Source organism: Netta rufina (genome assembly GCF_964035555.1).
Source record: "Netta rufina genome assembly, chromosome: 1".
Taxonomy (NCBI): Eukaryota; Metazoa; Chordata; class Aves; order Anseriformes; family Anatidae; genus Netta; species Netta rufina.
The window spans coordinates 142,953,775-142,973,801 of record NC_140123.1 but is presented as its reverse complement, the minus strand read 5'-3'; the positions used below and the strand labels follow the sequence as shown (position 1 = coordinate 142,973,801).

At 41.0% G+C, this 20,027-nt stretch overlaps 2 protein-coding genes across 10 annotated transcripts in view; both read left to right on the top strand.

Moving 5' to 3' along the window:
• The window catches only part of LOC311214108 (serine/threonine-protein kinase WNK1-like), a 105,098-nt gene that overhangs the window by 67,543 nt on the left and 17,528 nt on the right, over positions 1–20,027 (top strand). For 7 of the 9 annotated variants that reach the window (XM_084294547.1, XM_084294546.1, XM_084294544.1 and 4 more), the window contains 12 exons: positions 3,863–3,934; positions 4,545–4,694; positions 5,756–6,229; positions 7,273–7,554; positions 8,238–8,329; positions 8,875–9,037; positions 9,600–9,716; positions 11,884–12,057; positions 12,862–12,913; positions 13,074–13,214; positions 13,572–14,998; positions 19,074–19,157. In XM_084294547.1, coding sequence (XP_084150673.1) covers positions 3,863–3,934; positions 4,545–4,694; positions 5,756–6,229; positions 7,273–7,554; positions 8,238–8,329; positions 8,875–9,037; positions 9,600–9,716; positions 11,884–12,057; positions 12,862–12,913; positions 13,074–13,214; positions 13,572–14,998; positions 19,074–19,157 — 3,228 coding nt within the window. The remainder of the gene's footprint in view (positions 1–3,862; positions 3,935–4,544; positions 4,695–5,755; positions 6,230–7,272; positions 7,555–8,237; positions 8,330–8,874; positions 9,038–9,599; positions 9,717–11,883; positions 12,058–12,861; positions 12,914–13,073; positions 13,215–13,571; positions 14,999–19,073; positions 19,158–20,027) is intronic. The other 2 variants (XM_084294548.1, XM_084294545.1) reach the window with 2 other exon arrangements.
• Positions 215–1,597, top strand: LOC311219976 (uncharacterized protein; the record flags this gene model as incomplete). The annotated part of the gene is made up of 1 exon (XM_084303331.1): positions 215–1,597. The coding sequence occupies one exon, from the start codon at positions 215–217 to the stop codon at positions 1,595–1,597; it is 1,383 nt and encodes a 460-aa protein (XP_084159457.1).

Sequence of the window (20,027 nt, the reverse complement as noted above, 5' to 3'; positions counted from 1 at the left end):
AGCAGCTTTAACACAAGCAAATGTTTCCATTTGTAGCTATGCCTGCCATGGATGTATTTAATGGATATTTACAACTCATCTAAGTTTCCTAAGTATTGTATGTTTTTGACCATGAATTGAGTAGCCATTCTATAAAGTTACTTCACAGAACTGCCTAGTGAACTGTGCATGTTAATGTGCTTCACTTTTAATGTATGAATTACTTGTCTTGTTCATGTCGATACAGCCTCAGCATCCGCGTGGGGGAACACCAACGTTCCCAGATTCACAGATATTTTTCCCAACCGTTCATGAACGGCCGGTGTCTTTCTCACCACCACCTGTCTGCCCGCCGAAGGTGGCAGTCGCTCAGCGGCGCAAGAGCACTTCATTTTTGGAAGCCCAAACTTGCCACTTCCAGCCATTGCTGAAGACTGGCCAGAGTTTAGTTCCACCTGGTGGTAGTCCCACCAACTGGACACCAGAGGCACTGGTTATGCTGGGCACAACAGCTCATAGAGTCGCTGGAGAGCCTCTGCATGTGCAAGTTAATCCTGTGTTTGAGCCAGCTCCTGTACACAGTGACTATAGATCTGGACCAACGCCTCCAGAGGATGCTCACTACAGAATGCATCCAGAAGCTGTATATTTGGTGGGCATGCACTATCCATCACAGGTATCCGAGCAGTATGATCAAGTAGCTTATAACTCTCACGTGACTGAACAACATTTGAAGCAGGTCCCTGAGTCAAAGCATGTGCAAGGTGGTCCTCCACAAAGCTCTGGGTTTGACTATCAGTCGGGGCAAGCATTCCTGGCAAGACATGTTCAGAACCTGAGGCTGGATTCTGGGATGAGTCCCCTTTCTCCATTGTCCAGTGTTTCAGCTCCTCTGAGTGCAGACCCTGCTCAGATGACGTTCCATCAGGTATTTGTTCCGCACTCGGCCCCAGCTGTGCTCTCGCACAGCGGGGATGGCAGAACGAGCTGTGTCTTTGAGTTCCATGTGCACACACCGAGTTCTGCTCCAGCAGACGGGGCGATTTTAACCCAACGGGTCTACCGAAGTCGCCGGGGCTCTATGGAGACCAGTCAAGAGGAATCCACTCAAGGTGTAGGGTTGCACGGTCGGCTTCAGCCTGTGACAGAGGAGCAGTATAACTATCTTGGTCCTGAGTTAGCAGGTCCCGGAGGGGGCTCTGCCAGGCGGAGCTGGCCAGAAGGAAGCCCAGAATACTCCAGTGATTCCTCACAGATGACTTCCTCTGACACTGGCGATTTCCAGTCTCCTCCCCCTACAGGGGGCTCATCTTCTGCTTTTGGTTCAGACTTCTCATTGCCCATTGTTCAGCTGCCTCAGAAGGTGTTGCAAGAGTCGCAGCTCTTCATCTGCTTCCAACAGGGAGCCTCGACTCAGCAGGCCTTGTCCACCTCGCTTTCATCAGGACCACCTGCACTCTATCCTCAGGTTACAGGAGCAAACCCTTCCAGAATTTCTTTGCTTTTTATAAGTCATACTTTGCACTTAAAGGGGAGCCTTGCTCATACGCTTGCTCCATGTGGTTCAAATTTTAGCATTCATTGGGGGTGCCTTTACAAGAAGTCAGTGGTGTGCTAGGATTTCTTTAGCTGAACAGGTTGCTATTAAATAATGAGGCATCAGCAACCCCTCAGTCCGTGTTCAGCTTCGGGTGAAATACTGGTAGGGCTTCTGTGTTAAGGGTAACGAGTGGTCAGTGTTTTTTGTTCCAGTTACTGTTTTGGAAGGAGATAGCTGTAGTACCAAACTGGCTGTTAACCAATGGGTTTAATGAAATGCATCTTCTATGCAGTTTGAGTCAGTACTGATAGTAAAATTTGCTTTGTATTTTGTTTCTGCTCTTCAGTTGTTTGATGACAATGTGTTATCTGGAGTTGAGCATTTGTATGGACAATATTACAGTGGACAACAGCATGAAAAGAATTAATCTGCTGATTGTTGAAAGCTGTGAAAGATTTTCGTAGGCTTGGGGGAAGGAAGTGGGGAGAAAATGGAATGGAGCGCAGTATATATTACATGTACATGGATTTGGAAGTGCATTTGCAGGATCACTAAAAAAAGGAAACAAGCAGAGTAGTAAACTAGTGGCACAAATGACTGCTACTGTAGGTTTTGCTTCCTTATAAGCCTAGAACGTGGTGTCCTTTTGAAAAAGCAAAATTTGAGACCTGAAGCATAGCTGGAGGTGTGTGTTTTATCAATATATGGTAAATGTCCTTGCAGTAGTGAGTGTAATGTCCTTCAGTAATGTGTTTGTACACCATGGATGTGAGGAGTATGTGTATTGTGTCTGTGCTTGTATTCTGAAACTTTTCACGAGATTATTCTTTTTGTGGTGAAAAGAGAAGATTTACTTTAAGTAAGCTTCTCTCTTGTTCCTTCTGGTGTTCTTGGAATTGAGGACTCTGACGCTTCAGTTATTGTGGTATTAGCAATTTTGTGATTCCTCTGGATGAAAGAGGAGAATGTTTATGTTTTTTTTGGTAAGATCTAGAGCTAAGTACTTAAGCCTTTCTGTATGGGATATAAAGGTGTTTTGTTAAAGCTGAAACAGCTTAATCACTAGCGTAATAGATAGTAACTTCTGTGCTGTAGGAGAACTTGTGGAGTGAAGCTTCTGTGCAAGCAGTTTGAAATTACTTTGAGATTGTTTCTCCATAAACAACTTGCTGAACTTCAGAAGATGAAAAATACACCTGGAAAACATAATAAGGAATCCAGATTGTTTTACAGAATATAAGTTCCAGGAGCTCTTATCTAATTCACTAAAGATCAGAATCTAAAAGACACAAGCTGAGTCAATAAAAAGATATTATCGCAATGGGTTATAGATTATATTTATATTGTAGCCAATAAGGGCCTCAAAAAGCTTCTAAAACTGCAAAGAAAAAAAAGGCTTTTTTCAATGGCAGCCATCTTTCCCCCCAAATCTTTATAATTAAAATAATGTGATTTTAATAAACTTTTTTCCCAATAAGCTTCTGCAAGCTAAATATACAGAGAATTAAGACATTTTAGTAGATATTCCTGATATACCTATGCACCAGATGTTTCTTACAAAGGCAGTTCACCAAAGCGGTGTGTGCTTAGGGAACTTATCTGGAGGTCTCTAATTGTCTCCAGAATCTGATCAAAAAGGTCACTCACAAAAACAGCGGTGAAAATCCATTCCATTTTCCTCTGCATCTTTCACATTCATTTGTATGCCACTCAGCCATTTTTTGTTGTTGCTTATTCATTCAAAATTCTGTCTCAGCTAGAATGTGGGCCTCCAGATTCTTCCAAATCTAATTCTTGGCTGGTAGTGAGTTTGGAAATGACTTTTGGCTTGGATTTTGACATGCCTCTCAAAAAGAACAAATGATACATACATGTATTGAGTACTTTGTTATTGGTCTAGAAGTCTGTATATCGTTGATTTTTTTTTTAAACAGTTTTTTCTTCTAGCCTTCTTTTATCCCCTCCCCTCCAACTGTGTTCAGAACACACGAAAAGGTAAACTTTAATGCCTCTATTTCCAGTTATTATACCTACCAAGGCATCCTGATCTTAACACATCATCAGTGGAGGAAGAAGATGGTAGGCTGATCTGTCTCAAATCGAGGGGCATCTGGGTTGCAAAGACTTTGTTTGTCTTGGAAGACTTAAAATGGAGTTTGGTACTTTTCCAGATGGCACTACTTTGTTCTGGTTTTCATAGTGGAATTTGGCCAAATGAACTACTTGTCCAAAAAGAACAGCTAGAAACCTATTACAACCAGCTCGTTCCAGGCAGAAATGATTTTAACTGCCTGTTGCAGAAACCATATGTTTTTTTAAGCTGATTCTTTTTTTCCCCTCCAGACACAAGTGCAAGGCCAGTCTACTTCAAGTAGTGCATCGGTACCTTCTCAGCCTACCCAACACACTCAGCAGGTATGATCAGTTTCTAAACCTGGAACTAAAATATTTTCAGTGTGGGAACTTGATGACTCCTTAAGGAGCAGCCTTTCCCTGTCTACTCTTTAACTCATAGTTTTGGACAAGAAAAGAAGAATCCTCTGTCTGTTATACAGTCTTAACATGCTCTGAGACAAATTTCGTTGACTTTTTGAAATTTATTTTTAGAATCATGTTAATGCTTCTTCTCATATGTCTGTCTTCCCCAACTCCTAACTAAGCTTGCAGTGGAGATGCCATGCAAGGAAGAGCACATCAGGATTTGCAATGGACTGTCTAGACAGACAGACCTCATTCTGATGAGTTCTTCCAACTTGAAATAGTATCTTCTTAATTGTCTCTTTCCCTTTATAGAATCTGCATTCTTGTTTTCACTGAAACAAAAATCCTGTTGCAAGATTTGGTGCTGATAATGGAATTTTATTAGTAATACTAAGGAATGTTAAAGTTTAATTCACTCAGTATGTTCAGAAGAACCATTAAGGTCGCTTAGCAGGGAATAAAAGTTGAAATTTAAATAGATATAATGTTAAATCTTCCTTTTTGGGGCGTTAAGAATAGCTTCTGCCTCTCTTCCCTGCTACAGAATGCACAGCAGCCAGCCTCTTCTCAGCAACCTGGACAATACCTAGCGCCGCAGCCATCAGTTTCTACTGGTGCCACTCCCCCACAAACTGTCTCTCAAACTCAAACTTCACAGGTTATGCCAATGCCTCAGGCAGCAGCTGGGACACAGGTAAGCAGTATTTTTCTTTCCAGCAGAAGATCTGTCTTCACAGCTGGCAAATTAAATATGCTGCTACTTTCACTTTTATTGTCTTCTCTGAATAGTTCCAAAACATTCATCCAGATAGTAGTGTTCTTGGTATACTACAACTGTCGGGTTGGCTGGAAAATATGTATTGGAAACTTTCTTTCACACATGGCAGTCATGAATAATTTATTTGAGGGAGGGATAGCGCTTCCATGCTCAAAGATCTTTAAACTGTCAAAAATATCATGAGGCATTTTGATGAATGGAGTACTATGAATGCATTTTCAGGAACTTGTCATTTCTCTGCTTCCCATAGAATGTACATCTTCTGCACCATTGTGTGTGTAAAACACATGTTCACATATTTAGGTAGTGAACCATAAGGACTGCCTTCTCCACTCTTGTCATCTCTCTTACTCAGCTCTTCTCCTTTACTCCCTGATCAAGAAGCTTCTGTTACTGAGTATTACTTCATTTTGGCTCATATCTCTATCTTGAACATGTGAGCCTTGATTTTGTTTTTATAATTATTGTTTTGTTGCTTGTTCATCTAAACTGTCTCTCAAGTTGCATCATTTGCTGGCTTTAATTGACATATCCCCTGCCATTCTCTGAATGCTGGCACAGTGGCTTTTCATTCTCCATTGCTTTAGTCCCCATACCCAAAGCTAAGAGATTTGTTGAAAGATTTGTGCTTCTTTCCTGTAAGAGGACAGGCTTGGCTCTGGGGACAGAGTTGAGGGGAATTGGATTCTGTTTATGCACAAGTCAGTGCTTCAGGGTATTCTAATGTTGCTCTTTCACCCTCTGTGGGTGTCTGTTTCAAGAGCTTGTGGAGTTCTTCAGGGGAAGTGTTGTGAAGTGAGGACCTTTTGGGACTCCAGACAACTTCCCAGCCACTCTGCCAACTGTGCTCCCCACCCACTTTAACAGAGTGCTGTAACTTGAATAATCCTTTCTTTGACTAATGCATAAAAATTCTGCTTTCTGCAACCCTGCTTAAAAAACAAAAAAATCTATCTCTATTTTCTTTACCTCCCCAGCTTCCTGTTTCCCAACCAGTGTCGATCATCCAAGGCGAGCCTCAATTACCTGTTGCAGCACCTTCTCTCCCTCAACCATCAGTTGCCCCATCAGTCCCTATTGGCTCTCACTTTCTACCCATGGGACAGCCCTTGCCAACTTCCATGGTTCCCCAGTTCTCGGTCTCTCAGTTGCCCATAGCAGCTCCTCACGTGTCAGTGGCTCAGCCGGGTTTCCAGTCGCTGCCCATTTCAATGCCAGGTGGCATGAATCAGCCACTGCTCACGCTGGCAACATCTGCTGCGGCTACTGCTATCCCTGTAGGATCAACTGTTGTCCCTAGCCAGCTTCCCACACTGATGCAGCCTGTGGCTCAGTTGCCCAGCCAGGTTCTCCCGCAGCTCCTACAGCCGGCTGTCCAGTCCGTGGGATTGCCAGTCAGCATTGGACAAGCTGCTGAAGCTTCACTTCCTGCTGGAGATGCTCTTTACCAGGTATTGTTGCAAGCCAGCAGAGCTCTTCCCCACCCCTGCCCTCCACATTCACCTGCTCTAAGGAGCCAGCTCAGAACTGTGTGCCTTGGCCAACTCACTTCTCAGAAGAGAGCCACTGAGCCACAAAGATGAATTCTGTTTTGTGGTCAAGGACGTTTTTAAAGAGGAAAAAGTGTCCTCCAACACCCTAGTGTTTTGAGTTTTATTTTTATTTTTTACATTTGGCAGTGGAATTTGTCTAAAATGACAAACATAGTGCAGGACTTTGGACAACAACTGTGTCAAGGAGGATATCCAAGAGATCTGCCAAGTTGAATAAAAAAAGAGACCCAAAACATTGTGATTTAAATATGGGAGTCTTGTTTTGGAAAGAGAATCTGTGGCAGCATATTCAGCAATGTCAGTATTTCATACCAAGTCTGGGAAGGGGAAGGGAGGTGGGGAGGGGTTTACACTGATTTTCTAGAAATAAGGCAACATGGATCTTGAATATAAAGTAAGTACCTGATGCTAATCATGAAGTGCTAGACTGGTCAGCAAGGACTGTTTCAATCTACTTTGTGCAATCATTGTAAAAATGGCAATATGAATAGTGACAAAAATTATGACTTGGCGTGTGATTGTTCTTTTAGAACAAAGTTGCATTGAGGTACTGATAGTCTCGAGAATCAGCAGCAGTTGCATAACGTAGTCTGAGCAGTTCAGCCTGAAAATTCTTCAAACTAATTTCAAGTCTCAGGTCTTTAAAATATTAAGTCACATAGGCAACTGGAGAGAGTTGGGAGATGAAGATTGTTTCAACTGAGACTTGAAATTTTGGGTGGGAATTTGCTCGTTGTAGCATGATGACCTGTAAGCTGAGCTTTGGCTACTTGAGCAGCTGCTCTGCTTCTCTGGAAGGATGGTCTTTGGAAGAACTTGAATAAATACAGAAAGGAAAGTTAGAAAATGCCCCTGAAACTGACACTTTTTTATTTTGTTTGTTTATTTTTTCCTAATTAGCTTTGATACTCTCTAACTTGACTCCTTCATTTCTGTTGCAGGGCTTTCCATCTCGGCTGCCGCCTCAGTACCCAGGAGACTCAAGTGTTGCACCTTCCTCTGCTGTGGCTTCTGTTAGCGTTCCTTCTGCTGTACTGTCCCCTCCCTTACCCACAGATGTAGTGGCTCAGCCAGGCTATCTTGCCCCTGTTGTGCAGCCGTATGTGGAGCAAAATGTTTTAGTTCCTATGGGCAACCTAGGAGGACAGGTTCAAGTGCCCCAGCCTACAGTGAGTTTAGCGCAACAGGCCTCGTCAGCCTCTTCACAGCAGGCAGTTGTGGAGGTAATTATGTTGAATATAATGTAACAATACATTTAGGGTGTTTAAATTACGGTACAATGTACGTGTGTGGGGAACTAATCCCTTCCATGCTTGTCTTCAGATGGAAATTAATGTTTCAAATAACCTTTTTCTTACAGCAGAATGTCATGCCAATGTGGGGACCTTGTTGCCACTGGCTGTTCTGTTGGGAAGTGAGTGTGCCTCCTACAGGCAAAAACCTGTTAACACTTCACTTCTTGCTAGTACTGTAGAATATTTTGCCATATCAATGAGAAACTGCAACTGATAGCCTTTGAGATCCTCTCGTTATGCCCGTTCCCTGCAGCGTTGATGTTGCTAGGGAGAATTTGAATCGTCTTTGAGTTCTGCATTGGCTTGCCTTTTGCACATTCTGTTAGTAAGACTATGGCTGCATGGCAAACTGTAGTGACACGTAGCAGCAGAAAGGATGGCTGATTTTCTGCCCTTCCCCCACTCCTCCCCAGGATGACAATTTGCTTCACTGCAGTTTGCTCTCCAATCTTTTTGTAAATTAGAGCTTTCTAGATGCCAGCTGTTTGAAGTTCTAAAAAGGCAGTGCTTTTAGCTTTATAACTGATTTGGGAGGAAAAATTGAAAACTAAGGGGTGACTTCAAAAGGATGGGGATTCTTTGGAGTTCTTGATGCAGGTTTCTATCCATAGGGCACTCAAGGAGTCTCACAGACTGCTCCTTCAGAGTCGCTGCCATCAACACAGCCTGCCCAGTCCACTCCTTTGGCTTCCTCTATGGATAGGTAAGCATGGATTTCTTTTCACCATATTGAATTTCAACTTTATGTGGCAGATTATCCAAGGAAGAAAAATCTTTAGATACCTCTCTTTCATCAGGGAATGTTTCTTTTTCATTTGGGGTGTTCTCTGAGGACAGGAGGAAATAAACTTCGTAGAGGAAAAATAGGTTTATGAGAGTTGAAGAAAGGTTTGCTTTACAGCAGACTATGAAGGGAGTAAATAGGTTCATGCATAGTGACTTCTAATCATTTGTATTGACTATAAGGGATGCTTTTCTGTCCTTTTGGCACTTAAACAGAATTTAAAATTCAAGCAGCTTGAAAACATATTTGGAAGATGTACAGCTCAGCTTACAAGAAATACATAATTAATTACTCTTATAATTACTATTCAAGCAGCTTTATTGGTTGACAGGATTCTTCTCCCCTGCTCTGTGATTAACAGGCAGCCACTGCTATCCTGAGGAGAATATCATCTGGCAGGGTAAACCGTATTGTTGGTGCAGCTATGGAGTGCACGGGTACTAATACAGAGTTGCCTTTTTTAGTGCACATTCTGATGTTGCTTCAGGACTGAGTGATGGCAATGAGAATGTTCCAGCTTCTAGTGGGAGGCACGAAGGGAGGACTACCAAGCGTCACATGCGGAGGTCTGTCCGCAGTCGCTCTCGCCATGAGAAGACTGCTAGGCCAAAACTGAGAATTCTAAATGTGAGTGTTGTGGTTTTTGTTCTTAACTTAAGTGACAGTTTGGTAATGTTGATGCCTGTTTTTGAACTTCAAAAGTTGCTTTTCTTCTGAGGAGTATGTGTCTTCTGTGTGCTTGTTTGGTATGTTGCTGTTCCCCCCAGACACCTCTAAGCACACAAGCTATCCACTATATTTCTTCTGCTTCTGGAGTCAGTATTCCAAAAGTCATAACTAGGAGCTTTTGGGAGCATTACAGATGGCAAAATCAGCTTGCTTAGCCACTAGTGATTCCACAGACTATTCCTGAATATTTGCTTTAATCTTACTAGTAAAGTTAGGCCAGTGACCTGTAAGCTAGTAAGGAACAAGGGAGCATCAGGAGTTCTAGAGAAACGTGGACAAGGTAACCTTGGATGTTTGAATAATTGGCAGATCCTCAGAAAAATAGTGCAGTAAATTGCACCGTTTATTAGTCTAGAAAAAGAGAATGTGTTCATCTTAAAGCACTACTTTTGGTTTGCCTCCATGGGCTTTAAAACTCAAGCCTTATATTCTCATGCTTTTCATAATTTATTTACTTTAGGTTTCAAATAAAGGTGATCGGGTAGTGGAATGCCAGCTAGAGACACATAATCGGAAAATGGTTACTTTCAAATTTGATTTGGATGGTGACAACCCTGAGGAAATTGCTTCGATTATGGTAAGATACGTTTCAGAAATAAAAGATTGAATCCAGTCTTAATCACAGTAATAATATAAGCAGTCTTATTTTCTCACTTGCTTCTTTCCATGTAGCATAGCCTGCTTCCTCTTTTTCCTGTGCTCACTTTATTGATTTGTAAGTACAGCTAGAGACTGGAATATGAGTGGAATATGAAATTGACAGTTAATATTGCATTCTTAATTCATGTGAGCATTTGAGTCAGGTTTTTTTAATCCTAAAATTTCAGGCTTTACTGAGTCTATCTGCTTTCATTTCTTCACGGTCTAATTTTTGGAAAACCTGCAGACAACTTTTTGAAAACACCACAAAGTTAAATAAATCATTTGCTTTTCCAAGGCCACAACATTGCTAAATCTTTAAAACTTCTGCTTAAGGTTTGAGTTTTTGTTGTTCTTAACTGAAACATCAAGATTCTGCCCTTTTAAGGAATGAAAATCACTTTTTTTCTCATTTCTGAAAGTTAGTAATGACTGCTGCTTTTGACTAAGCTAGCCAATGTCTCTGAAAATAAACAAATAAGCCTCTCATTCAGCAGATACTGGTCAAACATAGAAAAGAACTTACCATTTAAACACACACACACATATTTATATAGGACATGTTTAAATGCAAGTACCATGTAGTGTAGAATAGAGCCTCCCACAATTATTTTAATTTAGATTTATATTCCCATGCTGGCACAATCTGAATGAGACTGAGATCACTTTAGCGTTACTGAAATGGAGTGAAGAAGTGGTTTGAAGCGGGATGTAACACAAAAAGCAGTATCTTTTCCCCAGCTTCTTGGACACTTGTGTGGTATTCACTGTTTGGCACAGAAAGGTGGCAGAATAATAATAGGTGGTCTGTGCTGGGTTCCTACCTTTTCAGAAGGAACCAAATTAGAGACTCAGGAGAGAAAGCCTTTCCAGGAAAGGAAGTTGGTTCTTGCCTATGTACCTGTATTGACAGTGTAAACAAGTCAGTTACATGATATTAAGTGTCAAGAAATATGCAGGCGATACAGATCTTACATTGTATCATGTCTCAACTGATCCTATGGAGGAATAAAACGGTATGTTTGATTAAAGAGCAGATGGTTGACGAGTGCAAACAAAGTAAGTGAACTGTTTCCAAAGCACAGTCACATCATCAAAAGTACATGACCTAATCTAGAATTTTGTGCTCGCCACTTTCTTGTTGAATATTGAGGAAACTTTTGGTTATAAGACTTTTCAATATTAATTTCAGTCAGACTTACAAGGTCTATTCCACATACCTCCTAGGTATCTGGCACTACTTTAAGTAAAGTACTGAAGTTTTTTTTTTTTTAATTAGTAAGTATTCTGCATTGCAAAGGCTGATATAAGTACATCATGCCTGTTTCTTGGGTTTCTGAACCAGCATCCCAAAAACCTGTTGAGAACAGTGCCTCATGCTTTACCTCTAAGGCACTTTCTTTCCCCACAGAGATACTCTGACTGACATCTTTACTTAGGTTTCGTAGAGTAACCGACTCTGGGAGGATGTTACTGTGTAGTATTTCAGGAGACAGATTTTTTTCTTGGTTCAGACTAACAAACTAAGAATTTTTGTCTAAATGCACAGTGTACTTATTTAATCTCATTTACCCCAACATAAGCAGCAGTGTGTATTTTTATAAAGCAGTACAGTGTGTTGGAATTAGATAGGCTGAATGTGCTTCCTCTCACCAAATAGGGAACGTAATAATTGTGTTTATGTACTGCAGTCAGACTTTCAAGAGCTAGTTCAGTACACAATGGAAATAGAGTAGCACAGAATCCATCTTGCAATATAGAATTTTATTTTTTTTAATATATCTTTCTTTAAATGTGCCAGTAAAACGGGGTTGCTAATTTTCAATTTCACTGTGTTAAGGAAAGATTGAGGTGACAGGTAGAAAATGAGATCGAATATTGTTCCACAGTAAAGAGAAAACAAGGGCAAGTATTTCAGTGCTGGAGATGATGAGAAACAATTGTTTCCCTTCAGGATGTCATCAACTTTAATTTGTGCATAAGAATGGTGAAGGGAGGACAAACAGTAACACTGAAAGTTAAATTATGGTCACTCAATGTTCAATACATAGTTCTGAAATAAATTGTGATAAATAAAAAATATTGCTCTTTTGCTGTCTTTACAGGTGCAGAATGAGTTTATTTTAGCAACTGAGAGAGACTCATTTGTAGAACAGGTGCGAGAGATCATTGAGAAAGCAGATGAAATGCTGAGTGAGGATGTAAGTGTGGAGCCAGAAGGTGATCAGGGTTTGGAGAGTATGCGGACAAAAGATGATGGCTTCTTTCCAGGGTCGCAGGTATGTAAAAGATGGATTGCTTTAGCTATTCACCTTTTCAGTTTTGGGTGGTATTGTTTTGTGAGCAGAGCTAGTTAGAACTGAAACATCCTTTCATGGGAAATATCAAAGCTTAAAAATGAAATGAAAAGATAACCAGAGCTTCAGATCAGGATGAAAGCCTAAAATTCATTTAGAAAGATAAATAACTTAAACCATTGTTTTTTGACATGTTCTAATGCTTCTGAAGGTGCTGAATTTCCAAACAGGAAATTAACCAAATGTCTGCTAGGCAGACAGTATTAAATGCTGAGGATTCTTGGGTTTGAGGTTGTTGTAAAGTAGGACACTAAAATCCCTAGCCTTCTGCTGCTCCATGAACACTGAGAGCTTGGATTCAGGCCCTCTGTGGTCAGTTAGCTACTAAGAGATTGGATGGGTCAATTGGAAAGCACAAGTATTGAAGCTGGTTGTTGGGAATCATAAGGGGTGACATTTCCTGAATCTCTGCCTTATTTCCACCTAGAACTACTTTGAAACATCCATTTATTTACCTATGGATTGTTTAAGGAAATAGGCTGGACTTCCTGTTATAAAAAAAAGATGCTTAGATCAATTTGTTACATTGACAGTCACTAAACCACGAAGTTATAAAAGCGCTTAGATGACATTTGTCTAGGTAAAATTCTACTGGTCTAGTACTGGTGCTTGGGTCCATGGCACTGCATACCTTAAATGCCCACATTTCAGTAAGCTAGCATTTTAAGAACTATCTTGTGGGTTTCTGTTTCAGAATAGAACTTTAAATTTTATCTTACTTTACAGAAATTAGAGTTCAAACAGCCAGATCCTACATCTTCCATGCCACAAAGAATAGGTAAGTCTTTTGTGATTTTTTTCGACAGTTACCTTTTCTGTTTCAGCGGATGGGTGCAGCCAGGTTTTTATTTTGTATGATGGAGTTCACATTCCATATTGCAGGTGATGTATTTTGTTGCAACTCTGTATCACTGAATATCCAACTTCTTTCTGTTTAGGGGTTCCTCCTAGCTCCTTTACCCAGGTTGTCCATTCTGCAGGAAGACGGTTTATTGTCAGCCCTGTCCCTGAGAGTCGGTTAAAAGAACAGGGATTTTTCACCTCTGCTATTCCTGGAGCAAAAGAAACTCCGGATATGGGTAAGTTATCTAAACTCTTAAAATCTGAAGGCTAAGACTTGTTCTTCAAAACTGAATTTAGTTGACTAAACAGACAAGCTCCTATGCACTTAAAGTACTTGGAAGTAGGGAAATGACTGGGCTGGTAAGGAGGTGGTTATAATCTGGATGATGATATGCAGGATTCCTGCAGGAAAAAATGTTGATGGGCTGTCTGCAAGACTCTGAAACCTTAATTCAGTGGTTTTAATTTGTTCCTGGATTTATATGTATATTTTCTAAGCTATGCAGAGAGATAAGCTTGGTCTTAGTCTAGCAGTAGGAGATAGTTCACTTAGCAAAATTCATTACAGTGTTGATATTTTTCTATTCCTTCAGTTGCTGCATCTCCGCTACATGGTCCTGGAATGAATCTCTCCCACTCTGCATCATCACTGAGCTTGCAGCAAGCTTTCTCTGAGATGGGGCATGCTCAGATGACAGAAGGACCTAGTACAGCTCCTCCAGTGTTCAACCAAACAATACCACCGTTTCCACCCGCGCTTTCTACCATGGCAGGCAGTGGTGCACCTCCCACATCTGCAGCTGCTCCTTCAATATCTGTTCCCTCTAGCACAGGTGTTTCTCTTCCAGGTTCTGTTACTTTGCCTTCAGAAAGTGCAGCTGCTGGAGTTGCACCAAGTGCAAGTGTGCCAAGTTCTGTTTCCCCTCCTCCAGCCTCGCAGTCTGGACAGCAGTCCAGTGGTGTGGCTTCCAGTGCAAGCGCCCCTGCTTCTTTCTCCTTAACTGTCACGTCCCAGCCTGCTCAGCCAGTAACTGCAGACATTGCCCCCAGCATCAGCACACCGGCTTCTTTGGCACTGCCAGCTACCCAGGTTGCTGGTGTCACTGGTCTTGGTGTCGTTGCACCAGCTGTGACATCTCAGTCTGCTCCTCAAATTGTGAGTAGTGTAGCAGCACCACAGACATCTGTTGCCCTGTCTCTGGCTCAGAATGTGGCTTTGCAGCTTCCTCAGCTTAGTACTAGTGGCTCTGTCTCCAGTCTGGCAGAAACAACAGTTGTCAGTGCTCCACAATCACTACCTGAGAGTGGGCAGCCTGTAGATAAATCACAGCTTTGCAGTGCAGCTGGCTTACCTCTCCCAGTCTCTGCACCTTTATCATCCTCTGTAGCAACAAGCGTATGTGGTTCTGTCACTCAGCCCGTTATACATCCCTTACTCATCCCATCAGCAATTACATCAACACCTGTCCTGCCCCAAATTCCAGGTGCAACACCTATGTTGCCCCAGGTTCCCTTACCTGGTGTCTTACCACAGCCAGTCACTAACTTGCCTGCAGTACAGCAAACATTGATACACAGCCAGCCTCAGCCGGCTCCGTTACCCAACCAACCTCACGTTCACTGTATGGAGGCTGATGCTGATGCTCAGTCTAAAGCACCTGGTATTGACGATATCAAGACCCTGGAAGAAAAGCTACGGTCTCTCTTCAGTGAACACAGTAACGTGGGAACAGCACATCCATCAGTATCTCTGGAGACATCGCTGATAATGGAAACTACTGTTATTCCTGGGATACCAACCACCGCTGTGGCACCAACTAAACCCCTGACGTCCGTTAGCACTTGTATACCTCCAAGCAGTTTGCCTCTTGGACCAACTGGCTTGCCAGTGCTGACACCAGTTGCCACCCCTGGGCAAGTGATCACCCCAGTCAGCTATATTTCGGCACCAAGCAGCATTGCAACAGCAGCAGTGAAACCAGGCACCTCTCCTTCGAAGCCCCCTCTTAGCAGGGTACCGGTAAGAAATGCAACGTTTGTGTGAATATTCAAGTATTGTAGAAAACAGCCTTTTTGAACAGAATCCCTTTTTTTACAGCAAAGTATTTATTTAGACAAGTGTGTCTTTGGTTATAAGATCAGAAGGAAAATTTCGTCTTGTTTTATTTGTCCCAAGAGGTGTTTTCTTCTGTCCATGCTGAAACAAATGTCCAATTCTATATCGTGTCTGAGCTATCAAATGTCACTGTTCGTTTTTCTTACTCCTACCATGAAGAGTGAAGCACCATGAAGTGTGTGGTTTTTTTGTTTATCTTTTTCCAAATAGAAGTTTGAGAGTCTTGCTTTAAATAGGTTTTTATTTTATCCATAATAGGTAAAACAAGTCAGGGAGGTTTTATGTTTCATAAAGTAGTTGTGATTGCTTAGCTTTGCTTCTTATCATTAGCCTGATCTGTGAAAGCAAGGATGAACCTGACAGTGCTTTTTTTTCTTTTTTTTTTTTTTTTTTTTTTTTAAGTCCTCTGTTCCTTACATAGTGCCTGGATAGTCTGATAGTCTCTTTCTTCCAAATGCTAGATTTGTGAAAACAGGGTTCTGAAAAATTTTGAAGAGATGAGAGTATCTGGAAAAATAAACAGTATTTTTTTTTCTGAATTGTGCTCTGCAAGCACTGTTTCATAAAGTGTTGAGCTACGTTGTATAGTAACAACTTGAGATGTCATGAAGTTGCTACTTGGCTCACTAACCAGAAGTGTAGGTATGTCAAATTAGGCTGGCGATTATCTTATGAATTGTTGCCAGTGCATTTCAGTATTTTAAACCATAGTTAGCTCTTTCCATTTCAAACCTTACGTGCAAATGGTTGAAGAAGCATTCAGGTTTTTAACAAAAGAAAAACCTTAATGTGCACTTCTGTTTCTGTAACATTCTTTCCCACTCACCAACACTTCATTGTCTTCAGCCAACCTTGTTATTAGAATAGAATAGTTCAGTTAGAAGAGACCATCGGAGATCATTGAGTCCAACTGCCCAACCGCTTCAGGGCTAACCAAAAGTTAAAGCACGTTATTAAGAGTTACCCAAATGACCTGAAGCTGGTTAATGTTCAAGGCATTCTAACTGAGTTAATGCTCCTACCATCTCCATTTATGAGCAGTCTTTCCCTTGTACTCTTACTAATACAGCTTCCTCCCACTTCCTCTGTGATTGTGTATGTAGCAGATGTAGAAAATGCTTCTTCCCTTACTATTTTAGCCAGTACTTCCTTGGGACCTGAAAATCTAAGTTTATTTATCTCTAATTTTGAACACTGATTTCATAACCAAAACGTATTTTTTTTCCCCTTTTTATGTTTCTGTGCTTCTCTGAGAAGCACATCCAAGTCCTTGGAGGCTTCTTTCCCATGCTGTAAAACACTGATGCTGCTGTATTTTTCTGCTAGTGGTAGAATCATTAATACTTCCCCCTTGGGGAATCTTGAATGCTCTGTTCAGGGGAGCAAGGCAACAGAAAACAAACTTAAGGCTTCTTGCCTTGCCCTACGATAAATAAATTAAGTTTCTAGGGTGAGGTAGAGAGCAGAACTCCTGTGCCTTGCCAACCAGGCTGATGTTATTACTTTCCCAGCTGTTTTTACAAAGGTGAAGGAACAGATGGGGTATGAATATGGTACCATTCCTGTGTAGAGATAGATATTTTTCTAGGACGAAACCAGATGTGATCACTGAAAAGAATTGGTGAAATAATTTCATTAATTTTATATCGGATAAGGAAGTTACAGCTAATCATAATAGTGTGTTAGTAGACTAACATGTAAAATTTGAGACCTGAGGGAATTTTATAGCTGCTATAGCAATAACCTTTGAGAATTTCACCACCCTCTCCAAGATTTCTCCTTATTTTATTTGTTACAGTTTTCTAGGAATCCCTTTCTATTTGATTGATTTTGCTATACTACTCTCAGCTGCATTCATATTCTGTTTCCCTACCTTGGGTTTTCTTCCTTGAAGGTTAAGTAAACCATACTGATGCTACTGAGAGTATAAGTCTACAGTTATCCCATGGGTTACACGTTGACCTCTAAATCCACCTTTAACAAAGACCACACTGGAGTAAACTTAATGGAGAAATAAGAGATGGAGATGTAAAAGGGGATACTGAATGAATGGAGCTAAGACTGTGGAGATTCATCTGTTTTTTTTTCCCTGAACCCCAGCAGATACTAGAAATGGCATCTTTTCTCTTACCTAGTGGAGGTCATGTCTGTATAACACTTGCCTTGAATTGTAAATGATTCACCAACTTGGACTCAGAAGTTACATTTTAAGCAAAATTGTGTTATTGCCCAGTGGGGCACTTCTTTCCCTTTTAGATTGTTTTCAAATGCAAAGTAGGAAATTTCTGCTGTGGAGGTGCATGAATAATGCCAAGGAAGTTAGGGAAGAAATCTAGATGCAGAGGCATTTATACTGAAATGAAGCTGAGAATTAAAGAAAGATTAAAAAACTGTAAAACCTAGTTGCTGGTTCAGGAACAGTTGGGAATAGTTAGAAACCTGCTAATTGCAAACCTGTAATTAAAAATGCTTGGATTTAAATGTAGTAAATATTTGGGGTTTTTGATGTCTGTTCTAGGAAAACTAGCTCCTTTCTGAGTCTTTCACTTCTAAATTACTTTGTGTTTTTTTTTTTTGTTTTTTTTTTTTTCTTTTTTTCTTCCAAAACTTAACTTTAGTTTCACTTGGTGTTGTTTTTAAGGAGCTTAATGCTTTAGTTATCTGGGGTTTACTAAACTGGGGGGTGAGGGGGGTATTTGATTTTGTTTATGGTCAGCCTGTTAGCCTGCACGGTAAATATGTTTTGAGTTGTCTTACGAATGTATTTAAAGTATGTTTTACCTCTTACTTATAAACAAAGTGATTAATTTACCACAGCTGAACAAGTCAACATGCATCAGAAACAGTAATGCCCATGTGTATGTTCGTAGCACACGCACACAAGCTGAGGTAATACAACTTGGCTAAGTTCCTACCCCAACATTTGGGGAAGGGTGGATAATTATGGCAGGTATCCTCACTGGACAGTTATTTCTGCAGTCTGAACTATTAGGTAAGCTGTGGTAACGTGACTGCAGGCGAGAACTGGTTCTGTTTGCAAGGACCAGAGCAGACTTTGGGCTGGTGACACGTACCCAGCAGTGTTCCTGTCACAGATGGGAAGCTGGCTGACCAGCACTGGAACTCATAAGGCTATCCTGTGTTTCTGAAACTTCAGAGTCACGGACAAACCTTCACGGTTACAGCTGAAAATAAGAATTTCAAATTGTGTAATGGATTGCTTAGTTCCTAGGACTTCCCACTTCCCTAACAATGGACATAACTAACTGGAATGTGCTCTCCAACCTTGCTGGGAGGCTTTGATCCCTCATTCTAACCTTTCCGGTCTCTCTAACCCCTTCCATGTAACCTGGATGACTTCCCCTTATTCAGCTGCATGGCCTAGTCATCTTCTGTGGGTGATCAATATCCTCAGGATCAAGGCCAGTAATGGATCAGGAGACTGGTGTAAGAAACTTTCGAATGGGCTTTCAACAAGTGGAGACATCCTCAAGTGTGACAGTTTCTGATCAAGTCATTGCTTGGAACAGCTTGCCAGCAGCACATGGCTTGGTGTTGTTAGTGGGCCATTAAAAGAGATCTTTTGTGAGGAGGTTGAGTGCATTCCTGCACCCTTCCAAAAACGTTTCAAAGAGGCTTTATTTATGAAGAAATGCTGTTGTAGCATTTCTCGCAGACTTGAAAATACAATTGCCAAGATGCTCTGCTCCTGGGCAGAGCAGCTTGCTTCAACTGGTAATTGTGGCCAGTCAAAGGCAGCCTGAATTAAAACAACAAAACCAGACAACCCTTCCAGCCCTGACACACACGCTTCAGCTGTCACAAAGCTCCCCAAGGACTCGATGCTAACTTTCCAGGAAGGAAGTCTCCACAGAAAAAATGTAGAGGCCTCTGTCATATAGCACGACTGACTGTAACGTGGTGTCTGATCCTCCTGTTGTGCCGTGTCTGATGGACTCGCGTTTCCTCTTCATCATAGGTGCTACCAGTAGGCTCTGAACTTCCAGCTGGCACTCCGTCCAGTGAGCCGCTGCCACCTTTTCCGGGACCTTCACTAACTCAGGTGCTACACGACTCAGCAGATTTTTATCTGCCTCTTTTTCTTTCAAAGAGCATGTTTCGATTAAACTCTCCATTGCATGTTATTAATGTCTGTTTTTCTGTTCTTTTGACTGAGTAACCCCTTTTGTGTAAATGGAGCAGTGGCCAGAGTTGCTTCAGCACTAGAGGTACAGCTTGCCCTTTGGGATGCTGTACGCAGTGTCTGAAGTACAAAAGCAATTGAATCAGGCTTGGAGTTATTTAGTGTTTTAACCTGAACCTTAAATTTATTTTTTAAATGTAACACAGGTGAGTACGTGCATAAACTTGAACTTGTTTTCTTCTTACGATGAAAAGATGCTTCCCTAAATAGCTATATACTGTAATTAAATGTTAATGAAAAAAAAAAAAAAAAAAAAAAAAACCAACAAAATTCCTGGCTTTGAGAAATCCTGGTTTTATTTTTTATTTTTTTTGCAGTTATTACTAGACACTTATTTCAGTAGGTTTTTAGAGTTGTAAAAGGTCTGTGAAGCTCCAGACCAAAACAAGAGCTGAAATGTAACAGTGGCTTAACATTATTCAGTTTCTGTCCTTGTGTGCAACAGTTAGCTTGGGTGTTTTATATGTGAATTGGACAGATGGTCAACTCAAGATCACAAAGATAAAATGTCTTCACTTTTCTTTAAAAAAGAAAAAACTAGATGAAAAAAAAATTAAGGCAAAATTGTTTTATGGATCTTCTAAATGCTGTGCAAGGAAATGTCACATGGGAAGAATACACTTCAATATGCAAAGAAAGGCTGAAAAAATAACCAGACAAAACCCATGAGATCAAGAGATGGCAATATGCTACTTGTGAAAGAAAAAAGACTGAATAAACAGACAGCTT